The sequence below is a fragment of the Mytilus galloprovincialis genome, chromosome 8 (assembly GCF_965363235.1).
Source record: "Mytilus galloprovincialis chromosome 8, xbMytGall1.hap1.1, whole genome shotgun sequence".
Lineage (NCBI taxonomy): Eukaryota > Metazoa > Mollusca > Bivalvia > Mytilida > Mytilidae > Mytilus > Mytilus galloprovincialis.
In genome coordinates, this window is record NC_134845.1 from 32938825 (window position 1) to 32965898 (window position 27074).

General features: G+C 33.6%; 2 protein-coding genes across 6 annotated transcripts; both read left to right on the forward strand.

Annotated features, from left to right (window-relative positions):
• Window positions 1-2954: 2954 nt before the first annotated feature.
• LOC143043242 (uncharacterized) lies at window positions 2955-5447 on the forward strand. The gene is made up of 3 exons (XM_076215643.1): window positions 2955-2995; window positions 4138-4191; window positions 4543-5447. The coding sequence occupies exon 3, from the start codon at window positions 4725-4727 to the stop codon at window positions 5376-5378; it is 654 nt and encodes a 217-aa protein (XP_076071758.1). The 5' UTR covers window positions 2955-2995; window positions 4138-4191; window positions 4543-4724; the 3' UTR covers window positions 5379-5447.
• A 2437-nt stretch (window positions 5448-7884) lies between these two features.
• On the forward strand, window positions 7885-25892 carry LOC143085594 (IgGFc-binding protein-like). 5 transcript variants are annotated; one of them, XM_076262047.1, is made up of 9 exons: window positions 7904-8001; window positions 8249-8302; window positions 11005-11081; window positions 20262-20333; window positions 20650-20743; window positions 21337-21431; window positions 22323-22394; window positions 22668-22887; window positions 24522-25892. In XM_076262047.1, exons 1-9 carry the CDS (start codon window positions 7989-7991, stop codon window positions 25763-25765), a joined length of 1941 nt encoding a protein of 646 aa, XP_076118162.1. In that variant the 5' UTR covers window positions 7904-7988; the 3' UTR covers window positions 25766-25892. The 5 variants fall into 5 exon arrangements, with proteins under 5 accessions (XP_076118166.1, XP_076118162.1, XP_076118164.1 ...); XM_076262049.1 differs by lacking the exon at window positions 20262-20333; XM_076262048.1 differs by lacking the exon at window positions 8249-8302 and having other exon boundaries at window positions 7974-8001.
• The last annotated feature ends 1182 nt before the right edge of the window (window positions 25893-27074 follow it).

Sequence of the window (27074 nt, forward strand, 5' to 3'; positions counted from 1 at the left end):
CTGCCCCGTTTTCGTTGAAAAAAATTGTTGATTATATGGGGAATCACTGAAGCATGAGAGGAACGCCCCCCCCCTTTTAGGTCAGTCAGTGCCCCCCTCCCTTCATGATGAAAAGTTCTGGATCCGCCACTGTAAACTAATTGATAGTCTAATTGATAGTAAATAGCAAATATTATTCATTTTCGTTTTCCTCCCACAATAACCCAAACTGAAACACGTTAAGCAAGGATGATACATGCTAGAACTCAAAATGACAGCAGAAAGCAAATTTATATACTTTATTCATAGTCTTTGTATGTTCAAAGTACAGAAAACCACAAACCGGAACTCTAATCTGACTTAAAGTTTTGTCCAATGACGGGAAAATATCCGGACGCATTCTTTTTCGTTTTTATCCCAAAATAACCCCAACTGAATGATCATAAGAATGGATGACAAATGCGACTATACATGTTACCTATAGGACACAGAGGCATGATGATTAATTTATTGTGGAAGGAGGAGAAGCGACACCCAAAATGAGGTCTTCTCGTTTAATAGTATAGACTAGAACACACCCGTGATATCGCGGGTCCGTGACTGAATTAAAGTATATAACTATGCGCAAGCCTTATTTTAGTATTAGTATTGTGATCTGATAAAGTCATGCCGATTATAAGATACACAGTTTTCTCTGCTTTCAAATCTTTCTGTTTGAACCCGTCGAACTGGAACTTATCAGTTATTGGTAATATTAATTATTTGGAAAACAAAAGGTCCTGGAATGGAGTATTTTTTAATCAACAGCATTGTCCTATATTAGTTATAAATAAAGTTGAATTCTTTGATTCGCTTTTTTACGTCATGCCCGCTAACAAATTGAAAACTGTACCTATACGCCTTATTTTTAGTCCAGATTTTTAGTATTCATTTGGTATTGTTATCTTAGAAAGTCTTACTGATTAAAATACTACAATAGGTAACAATTTGACAATTTAGTAGTGTCAACCCTGTGATTATGACCCTTGTATATAGCATATACATCCTGAATACACCGTTTGGTGGTGCGCCTATCAGATGAGGAATGTACAGATAAGGTAATAGGTAACAGGTGAATATACTATTGGTATCGGTATCGGACTCGACCCGGAACTTCTTAATTATTGTCAATATTAATTACGTGTAAACAAAAGGGCCTGGAGTGGTGTAATTTTTAATCTAGACCTTTGTACTATATTAGTTATATATAAAGTTGAATTCTTTGATTTGTCGTTTTTACGTGATGACGGCTGACAAATTGGACCTCGTAATTTTAGTATTATAGATTCATGGGAGCTTGAATATATCGTGATTTTACAACGGGTTGGCCCTTTATGACAAATATTTTACCCTGAGCGATAGCGAGGGATAAAATATCGGCATAAAGGATCAACCCGTGGTAAAAATCACGAAATATTCAAGCCCCCATGAATTATTTCTATTCTAATAGGACACATTCGGCAATTGTTTTAGATCGAAGCGCTCTGGTGATAGCATTTTTTTTTTTTGCCGTTCCCGTAAATAAACGTACTATTAATTTTACGTAAAATAACGGAGCAAACTAAATAAATGATGATGCTTTAACTATTTACAATACTGACATATGTATTGAACTAAGTTTGGATTAATCTAAATGATTAGTGTACTTATATGTAATGGCTAATATAACACATTTTAGCATCATTTGTTTACGTTTTCTTGTTGTGCTGATTAATTTTCGGTTTCACAAGCGTGTATTTTCCCGTAAAATGCTTATATTCTGGCGTCGTTGTTCTATGACGTCGGGTAGCTCATTCATTAAAATACATATGACATGGGAGTAGAATAGAAACAGCCCTAACAATATAGTCATATTTTACCACGGATGTGTACTCAAAGCGTTTGAAGGACGTCATGTTAGAATTAACTTTTTACGGGAAAGGGACACAAGATCGTTACTAACAGCTATTTGGGAACCGTTTTACCAATGATTTTAAAAAGTTATAGCAAAAAACTGAAAATCGAGATCATGCCTCATAATGACGGTTCGTCAGTGTTATTGTCGCTGTTCCACAGTCACTCTCTTTAGTTGGGAAAATGCACTTATTTCGCTTTTGTACAAAAACTTGAAAACCGTTCTACCAATGCTCCAAAAATGCTTTAAACATATCAATACTTTTTGTTAATGAAAAAATGATACTTTTGCAGTTATCATGGTCCTTGATATATTGAAAATTGACACTTTATCTAAAAGTCATTCCGATAACTCAATTCAGAACGCTTGATCAAAAAATAATATGTTGTTTGCCTTTATAAAACAGGTTTATGATTGTTTAGATTTTTTTTTTACTTCTTCAGTTCAGGAGCTATAGTCCTTGGTCAATATTTTAACAATATCACTTTTAAATAAAGAAAAATCAGGTGTGTTGTAATTTTAATTAAGGGTGTGCTATCACAAATAAAAACGATGAACAGCAAAAATAAACACATAATGCAATTATAAAATATTTATATTTCGTAGATGTAACCATGTAAATGGCTCGTGTACGTCTACAATAGAAAGCACGACACCTAGTTCATATTGGTCTACGGAAACAATCACAGGTCAGTGTTAGTTTTAGTTAAATACTAGTACATATGATTTAGGTATATATCATTACAAACATAAAAAAACAAAACAAACTCAATAATTCTCCTTTAACATGTCTAACTTTCTGTTTTGGTCAAAATGTATTTTTGAATAGGACAAAAAGAACGAAGTTTAACATACAATTTAATTTGGAGCAAACAGAAACCATACGGACCTAACAAAATGATATTGAATGAAGAAATATTATTTTAAAATTTGTTATTTTAAACATTTCATCTCATATATTGAAACGTATATTCACCACCTAGACCAGGAAAAATATATATGTTTCATGTCAATTAATTTAAATATTTCTTTTGATAGATAAAATCGACATTGAAAGTACTAGCCGGAAATCAGTTACATCTGGTAAGATACATTGTTTGTATTGCGCTATGTATTTTTTCAAACATGAAGTTCAAAACAGATACCAGAAAAAACATTCGTCTGACAAACGCGTGTGTCGTGTACTATTAGTTACACAGTGTACAATTGTCCTAATACGAGAATTTATCGGGTCAGTAAAATTCATATCGGGTGAGGCGAAGCCAAACCCGATATGAATTTTATTGACCCGATAAATTTCGTATTAGGACAATTGAACACTTTGTAACGAATTTATCCTGATTTTGTTATATTACATATTATTATATTGAAATTAAATTTTAGAACAACATCAACAAATATATTTTAGATATTTAATCTAAAACTATGAAAAATAAAAAAAATATTATGATTAAAGCAACTCATTTTTTTTTTATTAGGTCAATGGTATAAGGGAGATAATTTTAATTGACGTAATAAATAAGGGAGATAATTCCAATTGACGTGATAAAAAATTGTACTGAAATTTATTAGGACAATATCAGCCAATCAAATTGCGAGAAATTACTCTAAATCAGGATAAAAAAGGATTTTCAGTGATGTTCGGATAAAAAAAGCCAAAAAATGTAAAAAAGGAGTTCCGAATGGGTTTGCTAAATACGGTTTATGTCGTCTTTTCCTGGGGTAGAAAATCTAGTAATTCGAAGAACTCAACGTTTTGTTAACAGTTTTTGATTATGACCATGTCAATGATAAAAGAACAAATATTTAGTGATACAAAATCAATGTCTTCAACCATAAAAATAATATTTAAAGGTTGAACATAGACATGGGTATAGCGAACGAGTTGTAATAAATCGTAAGATGATGCAAAGGAAAAATAAAAGACCTGCGGAATAGATTTTTTTTAAAAAAGGGAAAAGACATATCACACTATTGTCGTACATTTTAAGTGGCGTTTTCTGTGTGAATCTGAAATACCTTGTTCTGGGAATAGGACAGTCATTGCTGTGAATATTTGATTTAATTAAATGAAATTTCTGTAAGTAAAAAAACATTATATTTAAAGATTCCTTAAGTATCAACGAAATAAAAAAAAAATCAAGATAATAGTAAGTGTACAATGTATAGATAGTTGAATTGAAATATTTGTATGGTTATTCACATTATGTTTTATTATTTTTAAGAACTTCAAACAGTTACAGCACAAGTTGTAGTTAGTCCATTTGACAAAGAAGCAGGTAGGTGGTAATGTAAACGCTTTTTTGTAATTCGGCTACTGGTTAATACATAAACTCTTTTCAGTTTGGTAATGTTAGCAAATTTAGATAGAAAATCGTCAAAATTTCTTAGACATTCAAATGATAATTTGTTTAAGTAAATCTAGTTTAAGTTTAATGTATATTGTGATATATGTTGTATTTCAGTTTGGTTGTTTTAGTTGCTTTACCTTTTGTGCTTCATATACATGAATAATTAAAAAAATATATGTTTTGAGTTCTCATTTTGCCTAGTAATGACAGAAATAAAAAAAAAAATACACTCACAGTATTCCAATATTAGTATAACTATCAACTTAATATATTTTGTAGGCACATTTTCATCAACGAACCTGATAATCTACTGTCTGGCAGCAGCGTGTTTCATACTTATCCTAGCACTGTGCTATTTTTTCAACAAGCATAGGCTCAATGCTAAGCAGAAGAAAGTACATGTTATAACAAGTCCAGAAGACGTTGCATTGAATGACAAACCAAATGATGAGGATAATGAGATGGAAAGTGACTTGTACATGTATCACGTGATTGACGAAAGTCAGATGGTAGAATCATGTGACAAACCGAAAAAACCAAACGTTTACTTAGACGTTGTAAGTTCGTCTGTTAGTGACTCTTCAGACATTGAAGATAAAACTAAAGACACTAATGAATATCTACATCCGTATCATTCATTGGTGGGAAAAAAAGATTCTCATGATTATGAAGGGAAATCAAATTTCCATGATAAAACAGAAGATGGATACCTCCATCCGTATAACGCATTACTAGAAAAACGGAAGTCCGTAAAACATGACTACGAAAAAGGTGTCATACGCACTAATGGGAGCAATTCCTCATCTTCGACTTCATCACTTCCGAATTCCGATAAAGAAGGATATATGCACATGTATCAGCAATTAGAAAAAGAAATGAAAAGGAAATCACATCAGTATGAAATTTCTGCTGAAATAAACATAACAGCTGGAAGGTCAAATTCATTTAACACTACAGTGAATATTAACAGTACAGCAGCCCACAATGGCAAATGTATAATAAAAGACGAATTGAAATTACCGACTACAATGTCATCCATGTCAAAATTACTTGACCAGGAAAACTACCGAAATATAAAAGAGGATGACTGTAAAACAAAAGGCCAGACACTTTGATATTAGTGTTACCATATTGATGCATTTATATTACTTGTTCGGCTGTTTCTAATCTCCTAAAAATATTGCCAAACCTAAGTAGTTTTGGAGTTTTGTTTGCCCAAAATAGTAACATGTATAATTGTCTTGCACATATATGTTCGATATTATTTAAAGAAGATAAAGCATGACAAAGTTGATAAAGAGGAACGAAAGATACCAGATTGAAGGTCAAACTCATAAATCGAAAATAAACTGACAACGCCATGGCTAAAAACGAAAAAAAAACAGACAAACAATAGTACACATGACACAACAAAGATAACTAAAGATAAGCAACACGAACCCCACCAAAATCTAGAGATGATTTCAAGTGATCCGGAACGAATTTCTATGTTTTAACCCTAACCTTTCGTTACATATATATCTCATTTATCAGTTGGTGTTAGACTATACCATGTTCACGTATAAAATAGGTATTTTGCATAATTATTGATAAATATTATGATTATAGATGATGATGCATATATTAAACATATCTAATTCAAATTAGAGGAAATACAAGTTAAAAGATCGCAGGAATCCAAAAATAGTGAACAGAACAACAGACGACATCAACCACCAACACCCAACTCCTTCAACAATTTCAAATCGTACAAATAGACCCAAACATCAATAAAAAACACATGTCTAGATAGCGTCAAGACTTTTCCGGCACAGAATGCATCGATGTTTAAAAATCATTTAACCTGCGTACAAACCTCTTCTTTTGCCTATATATATATAACCCTTATGCCATAAATGAAAAAGACACAATATAACTTTGAGAAAATCTTACACATTCATTAACAAGAAACCACTTACATGAACAATAAAAAAACAGTCCATACATTTGTACTTTTGGGAATGAGAGTTTAAATCATATGTATTCTAACACAACAACGAGCTACTATCGACAACTACATAAATGGAAAGGTGAAAGATACAAAAAGGACATTCAAACTGAAAAAGAAAAGTATAATCCGACAAAAAAAAGAGGAAAAAACCCATCAAACAAACAATAGTTTACAAAACACAATATAGAAAATATAATACTAAGCAACACGAAGCCCACCGAAACCGGTTCATAACAGGTGCTCCAGAAGGGTAAGCAGACCAAGCACTACATTTGACACCCATATACAGCTTGTGGTTGGATACATCTTCTCAAATATAAGATATCTTGAAATTTACTTGATTTATTTTTAAAATAAAAGTTTTGTCTGAAAGGATGATTCTCTATCATTTTTTTTTTACACTTCATTGATAGTAAAACATCACGAAACAACAATGAACGTACTGTGTTAAGATGTTTACCTCATTTCGTACCAGGTTAACATTATGATGCATAATTCTTATTTCAAAACAAAAGGCATGAGATACGAAGGGAACACTGAAATCGCATAATATAATTAAGATATATGGTATGATTGCAAATAATAAAGTTGTTACGAAGAAGTCAATATAACGTGGATTTTAGCAGCTTAAATTCATCTTATAGTCTTCGACAATGAGCAAAACTGATACCATAGAGTCGGTTATATAAGAACCTGAAAACATAAAACAAATCAAACAAAAAACCAACAACCTGATTTATGGAAAAGCAAAAGACAAAAACCAAGTATGACAGCAAATAACCAGTGACAACCACGTAACTACAGGCTCTTGACCATAAAAGAAGAATAGGTTACGTTTGTGGGCGCTGAATCCTCTTTCTAACCTTGCCAGGGATAAATTTGCAAAAAAAAAAAATCTTTAACAAACTGTCAACATCAGATGAAAATAGCATAAATCATCAGATTGGTATGTAGCTCAAAAAACAAGTGACATAAAAATAAAAGTCACAAGGTATCGACAGAGGAGTATTTGCAGCAAGTGTCAATCATATAATTCATATGTAATAAATCCTAGGCCTGTTCTCCCAAAATGAATGATCAATCAAGACCCATCTAACGTATTAACGATTATTAAACCATAAACAGCTGAAATTTCGCTTGGCAAACATTTAACAAAAATAAATGGTACAAACAATAAACAATCAAATAATTGGAGATATTTATAGAACGAGACACTCCTTGCATAATCTTTTCTTTTTTGACTGATAAGAACTGTTTTAATGGGAGTTGTCATGAGTTTAATATCTTACCGGGTAAAACCAAAATCGGTATTTTTTACTTCTCTGCTTCGTACGGGGCATTAAGCAGAGTAAGTGAAGAATAATGTGTGCATATGGGGTGAATAAATCTCAATAAACGATCTGGTTTAGGAACAGTCAACATTAACACTAGTCTTAATGGCCCAATTGCCTAAGGCGGGGGCAATGAAAAAGTGAAAAGATCAAACGCTCCATTACTAAAATTACATATTAAACAATTCATATAATCTTTTCTTTCTTTCAATTTATTTGTGTCTTTCAACAAATTGCCGATGTATTAGTACTTCCTGATCAGATCAATCTTTCATTTGTATTACATTTTCTACTGACTTACATGTACTAGAGGGCAAATTATTTCAATTCCATAACTGATAATTGCGTAATATGTCTAAACCCTGTAAATAAGGAAAAGATAACCTTTAGTTTGTGCAGACAAAATGTCTTCAATACGTAAGTTACTTATTTTCATGCCATTTTTGTTTACCATTTTTCATATACAATAATATTAAATACTTATGATATTATTGAGCTTTGTGTCCCACTTATGAACACATATGAATAAATATGATATCATTTATTATACATAATATGTGACCGTTGTGAAAAGTAAAGTAAGAATTAATATTAAGTAGTACACAAATGTATCATAGCAAATGCATTCTGATGTGTTTTTACTTACTTTCCATTTTGATATTAGTTCAAAAGGTGTACATATGCCTGTGTTGTGCCATAATTACCAGCATTGCAAATGGTAAGTGTTACATACAGATAATGACATCATTTTTCAAAATACAACATCAGTAGAAACAAAACAGAAGGCAAATATTATACCGTTTGAAAACACATATAGATGAGATAAATTTTGTGTTATAGTTTACCAATATAAAAAATTTCTTTATTTATTGTGAACATACAAAACAAAAGTAAAACATTGCCTAATTGTATGATTTCCCAAGAGAGTGATACCAGGTGCGTTGACATTGCGTCGTCTTATATGTATGCCTTATTTGTTATAAGAATCAAGTCTCAATATATTAAAAAGATCTTGATATGAATAATCTCTGAATTTACAGATCAGATGACTTTTCATGTGTTTTAAGGTGGTACCCAACACTTTCACTAAAATTAATTTGGCTCGTTTAATTTTCATAAAATTTTGTCAAAATATTTACTTTGACACTTTTAACAAAATTTAAAAAAAATTGTAAAAATTTGAACCAACCGTTTTGTAAGAAAAATTATACTGGTTATATAGCAATTTGACAAACACCAATTTTGATCATTGAGAAGCTTAATATTCCCTTTACAACACAAAGTAATTAAAACGTTTAGCTGACTTTACAGAGTTATCTCCATGTAGTGTTAGGTACCACCTTAAGATTTTATATTCATCCATAACCAGGAAACAGAAAATTTTAATTATTGAAATATAACTGCTTTAAATATGAATTTACAATTGAAATAATGCAAAGTAGTACCTGAAATCATAAAGAACTTCAAGATCGACATGCAGTTTAAAATTCGATTAATAATCTTGGTATTTGCCTTATCTTACTAGAAAGTAGCAGCTTTTAAAAAATCACTGTACAGTCAATATATTCGTCTTTTGGAAATGACATATTTGTATAGAATATTATATGACACTGTATGATGGAATCACACTTCCCTAATTAAAAAACATAATTTCATTAAAAGATAAGAACAGATACATGTAAGGCAGATAACTTTCAAATTGACGGGACATTCTAATATTTGTGCTATAAACAATCTCTCAAAAGCCTACTGTTCATAGCCTAGTTGGCTAGTAAGATAGTAGAGGGACAGTCAAACTCATAGATTGAAAAACAAACTGACAACGCCATGGCTAAAAATTAATAAGACACACAGATGTTATATCAAGAGCATGAGTTTAAAATTTGCTTTTAAAAAGATTGGTTTTTGAAGTTGCTGTTTGTGGTCTTCTAGTGCAGCAACAAATATAAAAGTAAAGGGCGAAATGATTTCCTATCTGCATTTGAAGTATACGATAAGCATAATTTATGTAAAATTATTCCGTACTGTGTTGTTATAAATATTTGGTCATTTATACTGACCGACTTTAGAAACGAACACTAGATTATTCTTTGTCATTCCCATTTTCAAATATTCAATTTTTTGTAAACAAACTTACGAACAGAAAAATATTTCATTACTTCATTGTTTAAAAAAAATATTTCAAGGCGAAAGTTGAATTGATTACGTCATTTTCAACGTTCAAATATTGTTCTATACACTGAAACCCTGGGTTTTCCCTTACCAATTAACGTGTAAACGTGAGAAGCAACGACTGCCTGTAACAAACGCCATAATAATTATCAGAAAGGTCAACCAATTCTGCTCGGCACGTTTTGGGTTCTATTTTTCACTTTCTAATTTTACCGTTGTTTTAGCCATAACAATTGATTTTGGCAATTATGAGGTCGAAACTGTTAGGCTTAAAATGTTTTTCTGCAGTCGATTCTCTGGCAGTTCAGTTAATGGGAAACATATATGACATATATCTGTGCAAAATGGTATTCAGCAATTTGATTAGCAGTTAACGTTGCGGCCGTAGGTCTGTCTCGCAAATGACGTTGCGTAATCAAATTCTATTGAGGTTACATTGTCACTAAATGTTGATCTGGTCATTTATGGTCTTCAACAATTCCCTTCTACCGGTATCATTGTCGAAAGGACAGTAAGACGAGTTTCTGACGTCAAATTATCTGGTTGCAGCACGTTCACGTTTTCCAGTAATCTAATGGGTTGATTCAGTTTTTAATTCCTCAGTCTTTGCAATATGGTGATGCAACATTTTTTAACTGGCTTAAGTGGCCCAAGTATTGAAAGAACTGTTTCACAAAGCAAAAAAAAATGAAAAAAATCTTTTATTGGCTCGAAATTTGCTTTCTGAAATTCGTGCAATCTTAATAATTCGGTATGTTTAATAACCATAGGTAAGTTAGATGTTGATCTTTTCGAAAGAGAAAGAATTATGATAAGCATGAATTGGTAAAAAAAATATGCAAACAAGTGTTGCGTTTCTAAAGTCAGTCAGTATATTTGAAAATTGCGTGATTTGATCCGGTTTTTATTTATATTGCATGTTCTTTAATGTTCGTTTTGTAAGTACACAAAAACCAAAAAAAAATGGAGATTCAAGATCTCATAATGCATAATATTTTCCGAGTCTCGATAGTTTTTGTGTATTTTCTAGTCTGGCTGTATTTTTATAAAGATTTCGATGCCGATGGCATATTTGTTCATTTTACTGACAGTTTCAATGACTATATGTTGTACGCATGAATATTATTCAGATACAAAGTTTTTCATTGCAAAATGATAATGCCGTAACCAGTACGAAATTAATCAAATATTTTATTTATGTAATACCAGGTAAACAAATACAGTCTTTTAATGAATTTATTTTTGAAGGACACATCTGTTATAATTGTGCAGATATTAGCCATCCGAGATTTTGTAACCATGTTGAACAGTGCAATATAGGACAGGTAATCCATATAACTATTTAATAATATCTGCATTTTCAGGGCAGATTACATGTGTAACGTGTACACAGGGTAAGCGTGTCTATTTCTATTTAGAATGTGTTCGTTACCAGTTTGATACTGGATCCAAAATTGTTCTATTTACAAAATATATAACAAACAGTCTTTATTCATAAATAAACGTCAATGAACTAAAATATGTACAACTGCTCTTTGCAATCTTCAATGAACTATCTATAAACTATTCTACTCAAAATATATACACTAGTACAAATTTGTACTCTTACAAATTTGTCCTGGGTCACTGAGGAACAAACTTGTCCTCCTGGTACAATAATGTACCCTACAAGTTTACACACTTGTCCTTGTTCCTCTTATACAATTATGTACTTTACAAGGTGGTCACACAGACTCACACTTGTCCTATACGGTACTATACGGTTCAGCTTGTAAACGTACAAGTCCGTATTTATTACAGGCACCAACCTGTTCTTTATTACATTTAGTAATATTAACACAACATATAATATATAAGAGACAGCGATCTCGAATATCTACGTACCGTACTTCAGGTCTTCGTCTTCAAACATATGACAATCGACCCTTAGCTAGGATTCTCTCCTGCTTATATACCCCGATGGGAGCCGTACCATTATTATAGGAGGAGTGTTCTAACCAAGTGTCTCGTTACTCGTATCTGAGTTTCCTAAGGAACACCCCTTTACATTGAACCTGACCCAAAGTTTACCCGCGAAACATCTTACTCTTTTCTATGTTTTATTAAAGTATATACACAATGCATAAAATAAGGCTTCTGCCGAACTGTAACCAATTTAAACAATTTAACCTTAGATACAAAATCATCACATAACCCACGCCTCAAAAACACATGCGTCCCGCATGTCTAAAACTAACTTTACAACATAGAATTACTATACACATGTTAATTCAGTTAAATGTACAAAATCTATTTAACAATGTAATCTGCCATCCAAGCTGGTTTTCGCCTTGTACGGCGCCCTTCGTGACTACTTTCTTGAACATCTTCATCAGGCAACGTTGACTCGTGAACAGCAATCTCTTGTAAATAAGGAGTCTCTATAAGGTCGTTTTCAGCTGTATAATTTTCAGTGTCTAATGGAACAAAAGTGTTATTATCCGATTCTGTCCTTAATGTCTGTTTGTTCTTTTTCTTAAGTCTGTCGACATGTATGACTTGTGGTTTCCCTCTGTATCCACAGTCAACTTTATATGTAAGGTCACCATATTTATCAAGAATTTTGTAAGGACCTTTCCAGAAACTAGTCAATTTTGAAGACATCCCAGGTTTCTTAACTGGGAAATAAACATACACCTCGTCATCTTTTCTAAAATTTTGGTATGACAATTTGAGGTCGTGATAGTGTTTCTGTCTTCGCATTTGCCCTTTTATTTTACCTCTGACAAAGCTGTGGGAGTTTTCTAACTTCTCCTTAAGCTCCCAAGCCCACTTATGTGCAGGTATATCTTTAACTGATGGTGGCATTTCATACATGATGTCTAAAGGGGTTGATAGTTCTCTACCTAACATGAGACTATTTGGCGTTTGCCCAGTAGTCTCGTGCTCGGATGCCCTATATGCCATCATGACAAAAGGAATGTATTCATCCCAGTCTCTCTGATTTTGTTCCACAAATGAACTTAACATTGTTGCAAGAGTCTTATTAAACCTTTCCACCATACCATCAGATTTTGGATGATATGGAGTTGTACGTGTTTTCTTAATGTTTAGAATACAACACATCTCTTGAAACAACAAACTTTCAAATTGTCTACCTTGATCTGAATGTATCCAATGAGGAACACCAAATCTCACAATAACTTCTTCAACTATAATCTTAGCCACAGTCTTAGCTTCCATATTTGGCATGGCAAAAGATTCCGTCCACTTTGTGTAGTAGTCAGAAACTACCAAGATATATTTGTTACCACTCTCTGTTTCTGGCAACTCACCAAGGATATCGGTAGCTATCCTTTCCATTGGTCCATTAGCTTCAACTAAAGCCATTGGAGCTCTTTTGGACTTTTGTGGACTTTTCCGCTTTGCACATTTGTCACATCCGTTTATGTAAGTCCTGACGTCGTTTTGTAATCCAGGCCAATAATAAGATTGTCTTATTTTTGCCAAAGTTTTATGGATACCCAAATGAGCAGAACATTTATCATCATGTGAAAATTGTAAAACCTTTTTGCGTTCTGATAACGGAATAATAGCCTGCATTTTTACAATTTTGGTTGCAGGGTCTTCAAATCGTCTGTAAATAAGTCCGTCTCTTATCTCTAAATTGTTCCATTGATTCCAAAGTGATCTCAAGAAAAATTCCTTATCTGAAATATCTTTGTAATCAGGACGTTCGTCTGTTTCTACCCATTTTGTCACTATTTTCAAGTCATGATCATTATTCTGAATTTCCTTTAAAGACAGATCATGATCTTCACTGTCATCATCTCTGTCATTACTACTATCAAAACGGGTGATAGCATTAACATTGTCATGTTGGTTTTCAGTTTCAGTCGAAGCAATTTCATTTTCTAAACCAGAATGATAACCACATTGTTTGCAAGGAATGCGACTGAGAGCGTCTGCATTCCTATGTTGCACTCCTGGTCGATGCTGAATTTGCATCTCAAATGAACCTAGTGTCTCTATCCACCTAGCTATCTGTCCTTCTGGGTTCTTAAAGTTAAGTAACCACTTTAAGGATCCGTGATCAGTTCGTACTGTGAATTTTCTACCATAAAGGTATGGTTTGAAATGTTTAACAAAACAAACCACAGCAAGTAACTCCTTGCGTGTCACACAGTACCTTCGTTCTGATTTTGAAAGAGTACGACTAGCGTAAGCTACAACATGCTCTAGCCCTTCATCAGATTTCTGAGTCAGGACAGCTCCGACTGCCAAATTGCTTGCATCAGTATCCAAAATGAATTCTTTGTTAAAATCTGGATATGCAAGAACTGGTGCGTTTATTAATTTACCTTTCAATTGGTCAAATGATTCTTGACATTCTGAATTCCAAACAAATTTGGTTTCTTTCTCTGTTATTTTATGTAGTGGTTTGGCAATGTGGGCAAAGTTTTTAATAAATTTCCTATAGTACCCACAAAGACCTAAAAAGGAACGAACTTCAGTTACATGTGTAGGTGTGGGCCACTCTTTAACAGCCTTAATCTTGTCTGGGTCGGTTGATATTCCTTCCTCAGAGACAATATGTCCTAAGAAACGAACCTTGGTGGCCGATTTGAGCCTAGCAAAAACGTCTCTTAAATTGTCAAGCATACCATCTAGTGTTTTTCCAAAAACGATTATATCGTCAATGTATACCAAACATGTTTCCCACTGCAAACCAGCTAGAATGGTTTCCATCAATCGCTCAAATGTCTGTGCAGCGCAACACAACCCAAAAGGCATGACGCGAAATTGAAATAAACCCCTTCGCGTTGCAAAAGCGGTTTTGTGTTTGTCATTTTCGGCAAGCTCCACCTGCCAATATCCTGAACAACAGTCCAGAGTACTGTACCATTTATTTCCTGCTAAATGATCCAACGAATCGTCAATCCTTGGTAAAGGGTACGCGTCTTTATTAAGAGTAACACTGTTTAAGCGTCTATAATCTACGCAAAAGCGATAAGTGTCGTCCTTTTTCTTAACTAAGACTATCCCTGCCGCCCAGGGACTATGGGAGGGTTCAATAATCCCTTTTTGTAACATTTTGTCAAGGTTGTCATTAACTACCTTGTTCAAATGATACGGTGTACGACGAGGCGGTTCTTTAAACGGCCTTGCGTTTCCCGTATTGATTTCATGTTTTACGAGATTGGTCCTTCCCAAGTCAACATCAGATGAAGCAAACAAGTTTTGATTTTCTATCAACAAAGATTTTACTTTTTGTTTGTCTTTCGAAGTCAATTCATCTGATGTCCTGTCTAACAGATCTTGTAAATCTGGTCTAAGTCCGTCATGTTTCTGTTCATTTGAACCAATATTACCATCCAGTACTTGTTCAACACCAGACATTTGGGCTATAGTTGTACCAGGATAGATTGTCTTAGGATCTAGTTCTGTGTTCATTAATCTAACAGGGACTTTTTCGCCTGACCTTACCAACGTTCTAGCAGTCAAAATGTAGTCTTTCCCTGCATGCTCATTTGCCTCTAACAAAGCATTGTCAGCAGGTAATTTCTGACCTTCTGCTAAGCAAACCGTGCCATTAATGACTATTTCTGACCTTGGCGGTATAACAACCGCTTCTGAAGCCACCACTCGGTAACAGCCTATTGATCCCTGAAAACACAAATCTACCCTAAAATCCCCAATACAAAAGTGTCCATTCTTAACATCAATTAAACAATTATGTCTTTTCATGAAATCCAAACCAAGTATACCGTCAACTTGCAGATCAGTCACAACAGCTTCAGATTGCAACATATTTGGACCGAAGTGCAGATTGAACCTGCCTTTTCCTCGAAGCTCTAGCTTAGTGCCACATACTGACCTAACACTTGTCTTAACTTCACTTAGATATGATTTATCTAATGGAGTCAACATATCGTATAACTTGGAAGATACCAATGTCAAAGTTGCTCCTGTATCAACCACAAACTTGGCTTCAATGTCTCCTACATTTAGTTTGACATACATACCAGCATCTTCAGATGCTGTTGTAACCGCACCTTCATTTGTCTTACGGTTATTTTGTTTCCTAGTTTTCATTAATGTTTTGACAGTCCCGTCCCCCTTATTTCCATTATAATTGTACTGATTTCTTCGGGGTAGGCGACAGTCCCTTGCTAAATGACCAAATTTGCCACAATTGTAACAACCCTTATTTGTCCTCTTACTTTGGGTATATCTCGTTTTAGCATAATAAGGTCCCTCATTTGTACCACTAGATTTTAATTTTGCTATTTCAGTCGTAAGAGTACTTAGACTTTTCTCCATTGTTTGCATCCATGATGCAATGTCTTTCGTTGGTGAGTCACTTCTTGTACTCTGTTCTTCCCTACCTAACTCGTCATCGTTCATAGTTTGCCGTAAATAACCTCGTCCCTCTCTCACTTTATTCTCAGCTTTATTGTAAGCCTCTAGTTCAACGGCAAGTCTCACGGCATCATTTAAACCTTTCGGTCGCGATTGTTTTATTCTCAGTCGCATTTCCGAATCAACGAGCGCGTCAATAAACTGCTCTTTCCCGAGAGTTTCTCGTACGTCCAATGGGGCAGTAGGATATGCCAAATTGGACAATCTCCGAATTGACTGGCCTAATTCGGGAAGAGATTCGCTGGCTTTTTGACGTCTTTCTTTAAACTGAACTCTGTATAACTCAGTTTGACTAGAAGGCGCGAATCGCTCTTCAAGTGCGCTGACTAGATCGGAAAAGTTTTGTCTTTTCTCACTTGGTAAATCTCCAAGTACAGCCTGTGCTTGTCCCATTAACGATACCGCCAAATATAACCCTTTTTGGTTTTCCGACCAATTATTTACAAGTGCACACATTTCAAAATGGGACAAATAGTCCGTCCATGATGTGCTACCGTTATATTGACATGGTTTAATTTTCACACCAGAATTATCTGTGTTACCAGTATGTCGGTACTTTGATTTGTCAGTTTTGTCTTTTTCCCTAATGTAACTATTATCTATGGGTAAAGGCAAAGTATCCCCTTCCTTTAAATCAATTTGGGAAAATTTAACAGTTTTGTGCGTATTCGGGTTGTTGAATGTTGGTAAATCAACTTTCACATGATCTCTCTTTCTTGACAATGAGGACCCTCTTGATCCCAGACCCGAATCATTTCTTGATACAATATTATATTTTTGACGAACACCTTGATCTTTGGGTGTTGACGAAACAAAACTATTTCTATAAGTTGTTCCTTCTTCCATATCATATATTTGTTTTGTGTACTCGTCGATTGTATCATTAAAAGACATGTTTGTACTTTAATTTGCGGTTTAACCATGCATACACAATATAATAATGTCAACACAATGTCATAAATGTACAATGTAATAAATGTCAATCAAAAACTTGCCTGTACCACTATCGATCGTTAATCCCTAATGTAAATAATAATCGTAACTTAACCGTGGGAAATTTAAAACGTAAACAGGACAATTTTGATCTGTGCAAAAGTGAACAGTAAATTCTCACAGGACAGTTTGCATATAAGTTTATTAGATGATCAAATTTGGATATAATCTTTCACTATGGTTTTAAAAATGAACAATTTGGATCCCACCGCTAGCCACCAAATTATGTAACGTGTACACAGGGTAAGCGTGTCTATTTCTATTTAGAATGTGTTCGTTACCAGTTTGATACTGGATCCAAAATTGTTCTATTTACAAAATATATAACAAACAGTCTTTATTCATAAATAAACGTCAATGAACTAAAATATGTACAACTGCTCTTTGCAATCTTCAATGAACTATCTATAAACTATTCTACTCAAAATATATACACTAGTACAAATTTGTACTCTTACAAATTTGTCCTGGGTCACTGAGGAACAAACTTGTCCTCCTGGTACAATAATGTACCCTACAAGTTTACACACTTGTCCTTGTTCCTCTTGTACAATTATGTACTTTACAAGGTGGTCACACAGACTCACACTTGTCCTATACGGTACTATACGGTTCAGCTTGTAAACGTACAAGTCCGTATTTATTACAGGCACCAACCTGTTCTTTATTACATTTAGTAATATTAACACAACATATAATATATAAGAGACAGCGATCTCGAATATCTACGTACCGTACTTCAGGTCTTCGTCTTCAAACATATGACAATCGACCCTTAGCTAGGATTGTCTCCTGCTTATATACCCCGATGGGAGCCGTACCATTATTATAGGAGGAGTGTTCTAACCAAGTGTCTCGTTACTCGTATCTGAGTTTCCTAAGGAACACCCCTTTACATTGAACCTGACCCAAAGTTTACCCGCGAAACATCTTACTCTTTTCTATGTTTTATTAAAGTATATACACAATGCATAAAATAAGGCTTCTGCAGAACTGTAACCAATTTAAACAATTTAACCTTAGATACAAAATCATCACACATGTTTTTATTTGTGTTCCCGTTAAGAATCAATCGTTAGTATGTCCATCATTCCCATGATATACGATGAATCTTAATCTAATGGCGTAAAACTATGAGATTTGGTTTTTTACGTCAAATGTTTCGGTCAGGGCAGAATACGATAAATCTTTAGGGTACTACATGAAGATTAAAATACGAGGGTAAAAACTATGACTCAAGTTACTATCGCGGGTTTGATTTTTTTTCATTTTGTGTGTTTATCAACCTTACGTCTTCATCAAAGGGCAATCATTTTTTTTAATATACTGAAAACACTTTGATTTAAAAGAGTGCAATACATTTTATGTTATTTGAAGGACAATTGTAAAAATAATAAGCCATATATTAAGATAGTTTACCGTCAACAACAACAAAAACGACGGAAATGATGAAGAAAAATAAATCTGCAAACCTCCGTCATAGCGTGTGTAAATTATTCCGGCAAACTTCGGGCTCAGTCGGTTGTCGGGTGTCCAGTATAATGATTGGATAATATAAGAAATATGCATACAGTATAATAAAACGTTTTATTAACAGACTTAATATGAATGATAATATGTTCTGCCACATTTTTTTCTAAATAATTGTAAATGAATGTTACATCATTTTGAATAGTGGAATTTAAAAATTGCTGTCCTTTTTGTTTTCTATTCCCTTTTCTCCCTTTTTTTATATACATACAATGTATATAGTTTGAATGACTTATTTAGGTACACTAAACTAGATATTTGTAGATGTGAATACATTCTAACGTTTAATCCCGCTGCAGTTGTTTGCTCCTGTTCTAAGTCAGGAATCTGATGTTCAGTACAAAAATGTAGTTCTCGCTTGGTGATGTGGTTCATAGTTGTTTCTCGTTTCTCGTTTTTTTTTTTTTTTTTATTATAATAGGTTGGACCGTTGTTTTTCCCGCTTGAATGGTTTTACATTAGTCATTTTTGGAAGCCCTTTATATATTGCTGTTCGGTGTGAGCAAAGGCTCCATGTTGAAGACCGTATCTTGACCTGTAATGGTTTACTTTTATAAATTGTGACTTGGTTGGAGAGTTGTCTCATTGGCACTCATACCACATCTTCCAATATCTATTTACTTTTACGTACTTGTATGCCTTCTAGAATTGTTATGCATATTGGATTGTATTGTCTGCTGAACTATACTATAGTCAACAGAAGAAACAATACACGAATTTGGAATCAAATCAATCAAAAAGTATCTTATATAAAACAAAATGAGATGCACTATTTTAAAAACTTTTCACTTGCCATGTATGTGCATATGATTGTGAAAATCAAAACCTGTCGGAAAGAAACTTAATTCCGCGTAAATGATCAAAAGATTCAAATTATTTTTGCGGAAAATTGGATTAAAATCGACATACAATTTTCAAGTATTAACAAAAAAAATCATATTTGATTTGAAATATTCAATCAAGTTATGTTCATGTTGTAAATTATGGGTTAAATATTTTATTTTATTTTTTGTAAAAAAGTGTTTTTTGAAATCTCAAAAAAAAAAAAAAAAAAAAAAAACTATGTTTACATCTCAAACCATTGCTAAATAGATATGAAAAACCACACCGTATTTACATAATATATTGTATATGGTAAATGAAAGGATAATGTATACAGTTTACCGTTTTCTTAAGGGGCCGAAATTTCGCTTTACAAATAAACGAAGAAACTGTAAAATGTATGATTTTTAAAAACAAATTGATGGCAAACATTGTCTTTACATTTAAATAAGAGGTTGGCATCATTAGTTGTAACTTTTGTTTTTAAAATTGTGTTTAAATTTCGTCAAAAACAATTAATTTCGCCCAATGACGTCATTATAGTTCCGTGGTCATTCGGTATAACAATCTTCAATATTGGTCGTGTATAATGAAAGCTTCATCTTGAATTCGAAAAAAATGTCGTGTATTTTTCTTTTGTTGACTAGTATATTATAATCGTGATATTAATTATCACATTAAATGGAACAATAAACATTTTGGATAATTGACTTCGCTTATTTCAAAACATGCAGTGAAAACATTATTAAATTTTGTAGGTATGCAGTTTGAAACGGGTTGTCGACATCTATGGTGAAACGTCTTTCAACCAAGGATGCACTACAATAAAAGTATAACTTATTAAATATAGTTTTATCTGTGACATTTGTTTTTCCTCTTTATAAAATAGTAAAATGCACATAAAAATATACAATGTTTTACCTCCGACATTTCACTTTTTGTTTATCAGTAATCTAGTATTTGCTTTGACTAACTTAGTAGTTAAAAGTAGAAGAATTGAAAGCGGCTTTATCTAGTTCATAAATGTCTAATAGAAATTGAAAGATGTAGTCATCCAATCACAAGGGTAGATAAACTGCTATTCTTGTGATAATCAACATTTACAGCTTGAATTTTTTGTTTTGCATGTTGTGTGGATATCTTTAGTTATGTCAAGCAAAGATGTCTTTGAATGAGACGGGAAAATGTACACATTGCTGCTCATCTGATCTGTGTAACAGTGATGGTTGTGGAGAACAAGGTATAATACACATCTGAATTATCTGAAGTTAATATCCTAGCATATTTCGAATTTACTCCATCTGATGATTTAAGCCTTTTTCAACTGAGTTTTATAGGTCGTTATTATGTTGTACTGTTACACCACTGTCCCAGATTAAGGGGCGGATTGGGATCCCGTTAACATGTTTAACACCGAAACATTTTGAATGTAGGTGCCTATAACTCAGTGGTTGTCGTTTGTAACTGTTTCATATTTGTGTTTCGTTTGTTGTTTTGTACATTAATTTTTTCGTTAGTTTTCTCGTTTGAATTGTTTTTCATTTGTCATTTCAAGACCTTTTACAGCTAATTGTGCGTTATAAGCGTTGCTCATTGTTGAAGGCCATACGGTGACATGTAGTTGTTTATGTATGTGTCATTTAGTCTCTTGTGATGAGTTGACTCATTGGTAATCATATAGATTTTTTTTATGTATAACAATATTTCAATAATACAATATCCAATTAGATATCATTGATCTCGTACATTTATATTCTTTTTATGCAACCTGTAAAGAGGGCGATTTCAAATACATGTATTATCTTCTCCTCATATACATTTTTCTTCAAAAAGCTCCTAAACAACAAAATGGTACACTATGCTATCAGTGTAACGGAAAACTACAGTCTGAATCATGTCAGAAAGTAACATTTTGCGGATATGACGAGGTAGTATAGTTATACATTTTCTGGAAAATGGTGTCTACAATCTATACTGAACTTTTGCAAATGTCAAGATTGAAATTTTCAAAGGGAAATAACAGCAAAACAATATCTGAAATATACATACAGAATAAAGCTTATGCAACAGCAACACATTTGTTATGTACTAATTGAAGATAATGATTACTTTCTTTGTGTGAAATTTCGAGTCCGGCCATCAGATCTATTATATTGGAGAGGCTATTAGAATCATAAACAAGACCATGTGATCAACAATATTTCGTTGTGCATGTTTTCTAATTTACATACTCTTCGCAGCTTGAAGTTTCATTGGTCACGATAAACCGTGATGGGTTAGGTAATGACATTCATGCAGACATAAAACCACCTCGAATCATATACCTCTACGTTTTATATATAATCAGACACAACATTATCCAGGAAATCTAATTAAGTGCATGCGTATATGTAGCTATGTAGTCATCATTAGCACAGTGCTCTTTTTGAAATGTTTTATTATATCGTATCAAACCTGCCTGCGAAGCCTTATTTACACGATATTCATATTTGTTATACATCAAATGGACATCACTCGCAAAGGTGGACAGTATCAACATACATAACAGTATAAAAATGTTAAAAAAAAACACTTCATAACTTTGGTTAGCCCAAAGCTTTTTTCTGAATTATCGTCACCAGGAATACAATAACCCTTCGAATCAAATGAACGATGCACAAAGTGGACAGTAAAATATTGTCTGTCTATCAGGTCAACTTTATAGAAAAAATCGTAAAATTCGTCTCTTTTTAATGAGAATTTATTTACTTATAGTACAAGAAGGGTATGCTATTTTAATGTATTCATCAATTATTTTTGTTATGCTTTACTTTTTATAGATGTGTCACATATCAGAAGAATCATGGAACGGAGAAATAATCTATCGGAGTGGTTGTAAGGATAACAGTAAAGTATGTATAATTAATTGCTAGCTATTTACAAGACTTCGAACAAACTTATACGGATCCTTAATGGTCGATTGTAAGAAATCCTTAAAAAGTATAAATGTAAAACTATTTTTATCGTAGAAGAATCGTTAGCATTCTTGAAATACAATTTAAACTTTTAATTGGATATTAGATAAAATAGAAAATAAATTGAAAGCTATCTAATAAGAAACAAATCTTTGAATTATTTTGAGTTACATAACATAATGATAATACCGATTTTAACATTTAAAACAGTGTGCACGTGACCAGTATCCATATCCTATTCTTGGCAGAAGAAATTATAGAACAATGAAGAGAGTCAGATGTTGTAATTTTAATTTGTGTAACGAACGATTCCAAAGTCAGACGCTAACGATACAACCAGTGAAACCAGACAATACAGTTTATGTCATTACCGCTGAAGCAACGACATACACGACAAAAGGTTACCCTACAACGCCAGTATTACACAAAGGTATTTGGTACAATATATTTTTTGACTTCGGCTCTCGAACTTTTTTCATCAGAGCGTCACTGGTTAATCTTGTAAGGACGAAACGCGCTTCTGGCGATATAAATGTTAAACTTGGTACCTTTTGCTACCTATTATTGGTGTGTTTCTCTGTCCTATATGTTCTCCCATTTATCTGTATTGTAGTCCTGTCATGTGGTGTTGTCATTTTATTATTATATTTAACATAGCCATAAAAGCTGTAGGTTTGGCGTGCCACAAAACCAGGGTCCACCCACCATTTTCTTTTTATTAGAATGTCCTGTACCAAGCCAGGAAAATTACCATTGTTATAATATAGTTCGTTTCTGTGTGTGTTATATTTTAATGTTGTGTTTCTGTTGTGTCGTAGTTCTCCTCTTATATTTGATGTGTTTCCTTCAATGTTAGTTTGTTACCCGGATTTGTGATTTGTGATTAACAATCGATTTATGAATTTCGAACAGCGGTATACTTCTGTTGCCTTTAATTGACAACATATTGATTTATGATAACGATTTTTTTTACAGGGAACTGACAAAATATTGTAACATAAGGATTTCGTACAAGACAATGGAGGTCTGGGAACTATGTCGTGTGCATTTAAATTGATAATAAAATATGTCGTATGCATGAAAATAACTTCTCAAACTAGAGAATATGATAATATTATTAGTTACATAGTGTGCTAGTGACCTAATACGGTATATATGGGGTCAGTAAATTCCATATGGGGTGAGAGCGAAGCTCGAATCCCCATATGGAATTTACTGACCCCATATATACCGTATTACGTCACTAGCACACTATGTAACGAATTTATCTTACCGACTATCTTAACGTGTGAAAGTAAGACTAGTGATTCTCAAAATGAGCAAGTCTTCAATACTATTAGCACTAAGAAAATACTTCCATTGATCCTACAAAAACAGATGCCAACAATAACGACTTGTAAGGTTTAAATGTGTTTTATGAATTTGTTTCAATCTTAATCATCAATTGCTTCGTCTGTTCGAACTTTTAAGATTTTTTCTCAGTACCGTTTTGTTTTTTATAAAGGGACATTACACCATTACTAACCGTGTATGAAAGAAGCCCCGCCCCCTTCTTACCTAATAAGGAATATAAAGGGACGTAACTCCACTACTAACCGTGTATGAGATAAGCCCCGCCTCCCTACTAACCTAATATCAAATATACACGGTTTGCACGCGGACGCTTTTAACCAATCATATTCCTGGAAATGTATAGGAGGTAAGATAAAACGTGTTGTTAGTCCGCTTACACAAATTGTACTTTGACATATACATATAAAAGCAACGTTTATATTTCAATTTCATCATAACACATATGTATTTATTGATTTGTAAGCAGACACACATATCTGTTAACCGTCAGCGTTTGTATATACTATTACTAGTATTTACCGAGATATAGAATATAAAAAATCTAGCATTAAAACATTTTCAATTTCCTTGAAATGTATGTCTTGTTCAAAATTCGAATCATAACAATGGTTATAAGATTATCGCTCATATTTGGAACTGATGCAGGTATATTATGAATATGTTACAAAAGTAAGTTTTTCACGCATTATATCAATATCTGTATCATTGTAGATTCACAAGCTACTGATTTCATCTTACTATTTCCGGACAGTAAATACTATGAACACGCCCAACCTAAAGTATTTTTAACATCAAGCGACTCCGAAGTATTGTCAGCTTTTGAATTCGGTAGTCATGCCAACCAAAATTTCAGTCTTATACGAGACAAGACTGAATATCTCCTAGATCAGAACGTGCTTATGACAGATGGACTAAAGCAAGCTGGTTTACAGTTATATGGCCGGTATATTGCGTCTGTATATGGATTTATTCTAAATCCTCCTTACTATCAACATCATTACAGTGACGGATATCTAGCAATACCTACTCGTTATCTTGGTACCACTTACATTATTCATTCATTTCAAAACTTAAATTCCCGAAATGTGATCACCCTATCACCAACAAAATCGTACACATCAGTAACGGTGAACCTGAAAATCTCTCTTGGTTTTGTAAAGTACAACAATAAACAATATTTTAATGGTGATAATATAACGGTTATAGTGAACAAATATGAAACATTTCAAATTTCGCTAAATGCAACTTCTGATTTGACGGGAACCATGGTCATAAGTAGCGATCCTATAGCTGTTGTTAGTGGTTCTAAATGTGACAATACAAGTTACAACATAGAATGTAATCCCATGATAGAAATGGTTCTGCCAATTGACCAACTTGATATTGCTTATATAATTCCATATATAAATATACGACCTGACAGTGTTGTTAGATTGTTGAGTGTCAACGATACCTTGGTTACGGTTCAATCTAAATATAGCAATAACGTGACAAGACAGATCAAAGGGAGACAATTTTATGACTTTCCACATAATGAAGTATCATGTGTTACAGCTTCCGATGATATCTCTGTGATTATCTATCCACAGACCTTCAGTAATGAGAAAGGAGATGCATTCATGATGACAATCCCTGGAATCAACCAATACCTACCATATTACCACTTCGTTGTGCCTGAGGGTTTTCTAAGTTATATTAGCATAACTGTAATAGCGGCCGAATTTAATGACTTCTTGCTAGATGGGCATACTGTTATTTCTGCAGATAAAGTATACACATTGGTTTCTGGCATGTTTAATTATAGTTCCTTCACGAAACCAATTTCAAGTGGTGAACACACTCTGAAACATAGGTCAGGAATGATATTTGGACTTTGGGTTTATGGAAGTGTGGGCTACGATGCTTATGGATATCCTGCGGGAATGTACTTTCGACAATTAAATAATTCTATTTGAAATAATATCACACTCAAAACATTACAGTACTTCGAATTATGATTTTATCTTTCATTTTATTAGAATGCCGTTGTATACCCATGTGAGACAAAATAGCATAATACATTACAAAACACTAAAAATAAAAGCATGTGAGTATCTTAACATACACATGTGCTTTAGTGTGGTTAGCGATTTCATAAAAGTCGTGTATCGATGCCTTGGGGATGTAAGGGAGATATCATTATTACTTTACGTGTAGGTACAAGTTCTTGAAATTAATGGAAACTTCACGTTTTAAATTTCATGCGTCCGAAGCGCTTTTTCTAATTAACCTTCATCAGGAACCCTCAAAGCTCAATATTTGAAAGTCAATGAGGTATACTAAAGGAACAGTTGCAGAGCTATATAATAAATAAAAAAAAAAACCATACGTATACTTCGCATGTGATTACGTATTGTTTTCGATTGTTGGGAAGATACAAAGCTGCGCAATCGTAAGGTTTCACGAATACTCGTCACTCTTCAAAACAACACAGAAGCGCTTTTCTACCTCATGAATAGATTACCTTAGCTGTATTTGGCAAAACTTTTAGAATTTTGGTCTTTAATGCTGATCAACTTCGTACTTTATTCGGCATTTTTAATACCGGCGTCACACATCAGCGTAAAGCTCCGACGTACGTCGGACGTGTCAAAAAATCATGTACGTTGCCAATACACTAGTCATTTTGGATGCGTTCAACCTGTCAATCATATCTGTAACGTGTGCACAACGAGCTTTAAGCGTGTATTGGGCGCACGAAAAGCGTGCCTAAGCGTTTATCGGGCGTTCAAGAAACGTATAATGGCGTATGCCTGGTGTTTATCTAACGTAGATGGAATGCACGCTACGAAGGAAAAAAACGTTTCTTGGACGTTCTTTTATGGGCTGTTTGTCATCAACACAAATACATGTAACGTATGCATTACGTGTGTGTAGCGTACAGGAAGACGATAGACACACACTTGAGCTGGATGAAAATGTTCTTGCGGCTCTAAACATTCCTGGAGTTGTAGCGTTCACCAAGCGCATACCTTTGTATTTCGACGTACTTCAAACTATGCAACGCGCGTTTAACGATTGCTTAACGTTCCTCTAGCGTTCAAGTAAAGTATACCGACTTTGTCAATGTTCTCTGTACGTTTGGTGCACGTCGGTCTATACGCAATTGTGTGACGTCGGCATTACTTTTGTGGATTCGCGCGTCCCTGGTTAGTCTTTTGTAGACGAAACGTGCGTCTTGCGTATATACAGTCCTATCTATAATAAATTAATTTGAAGGCCTTA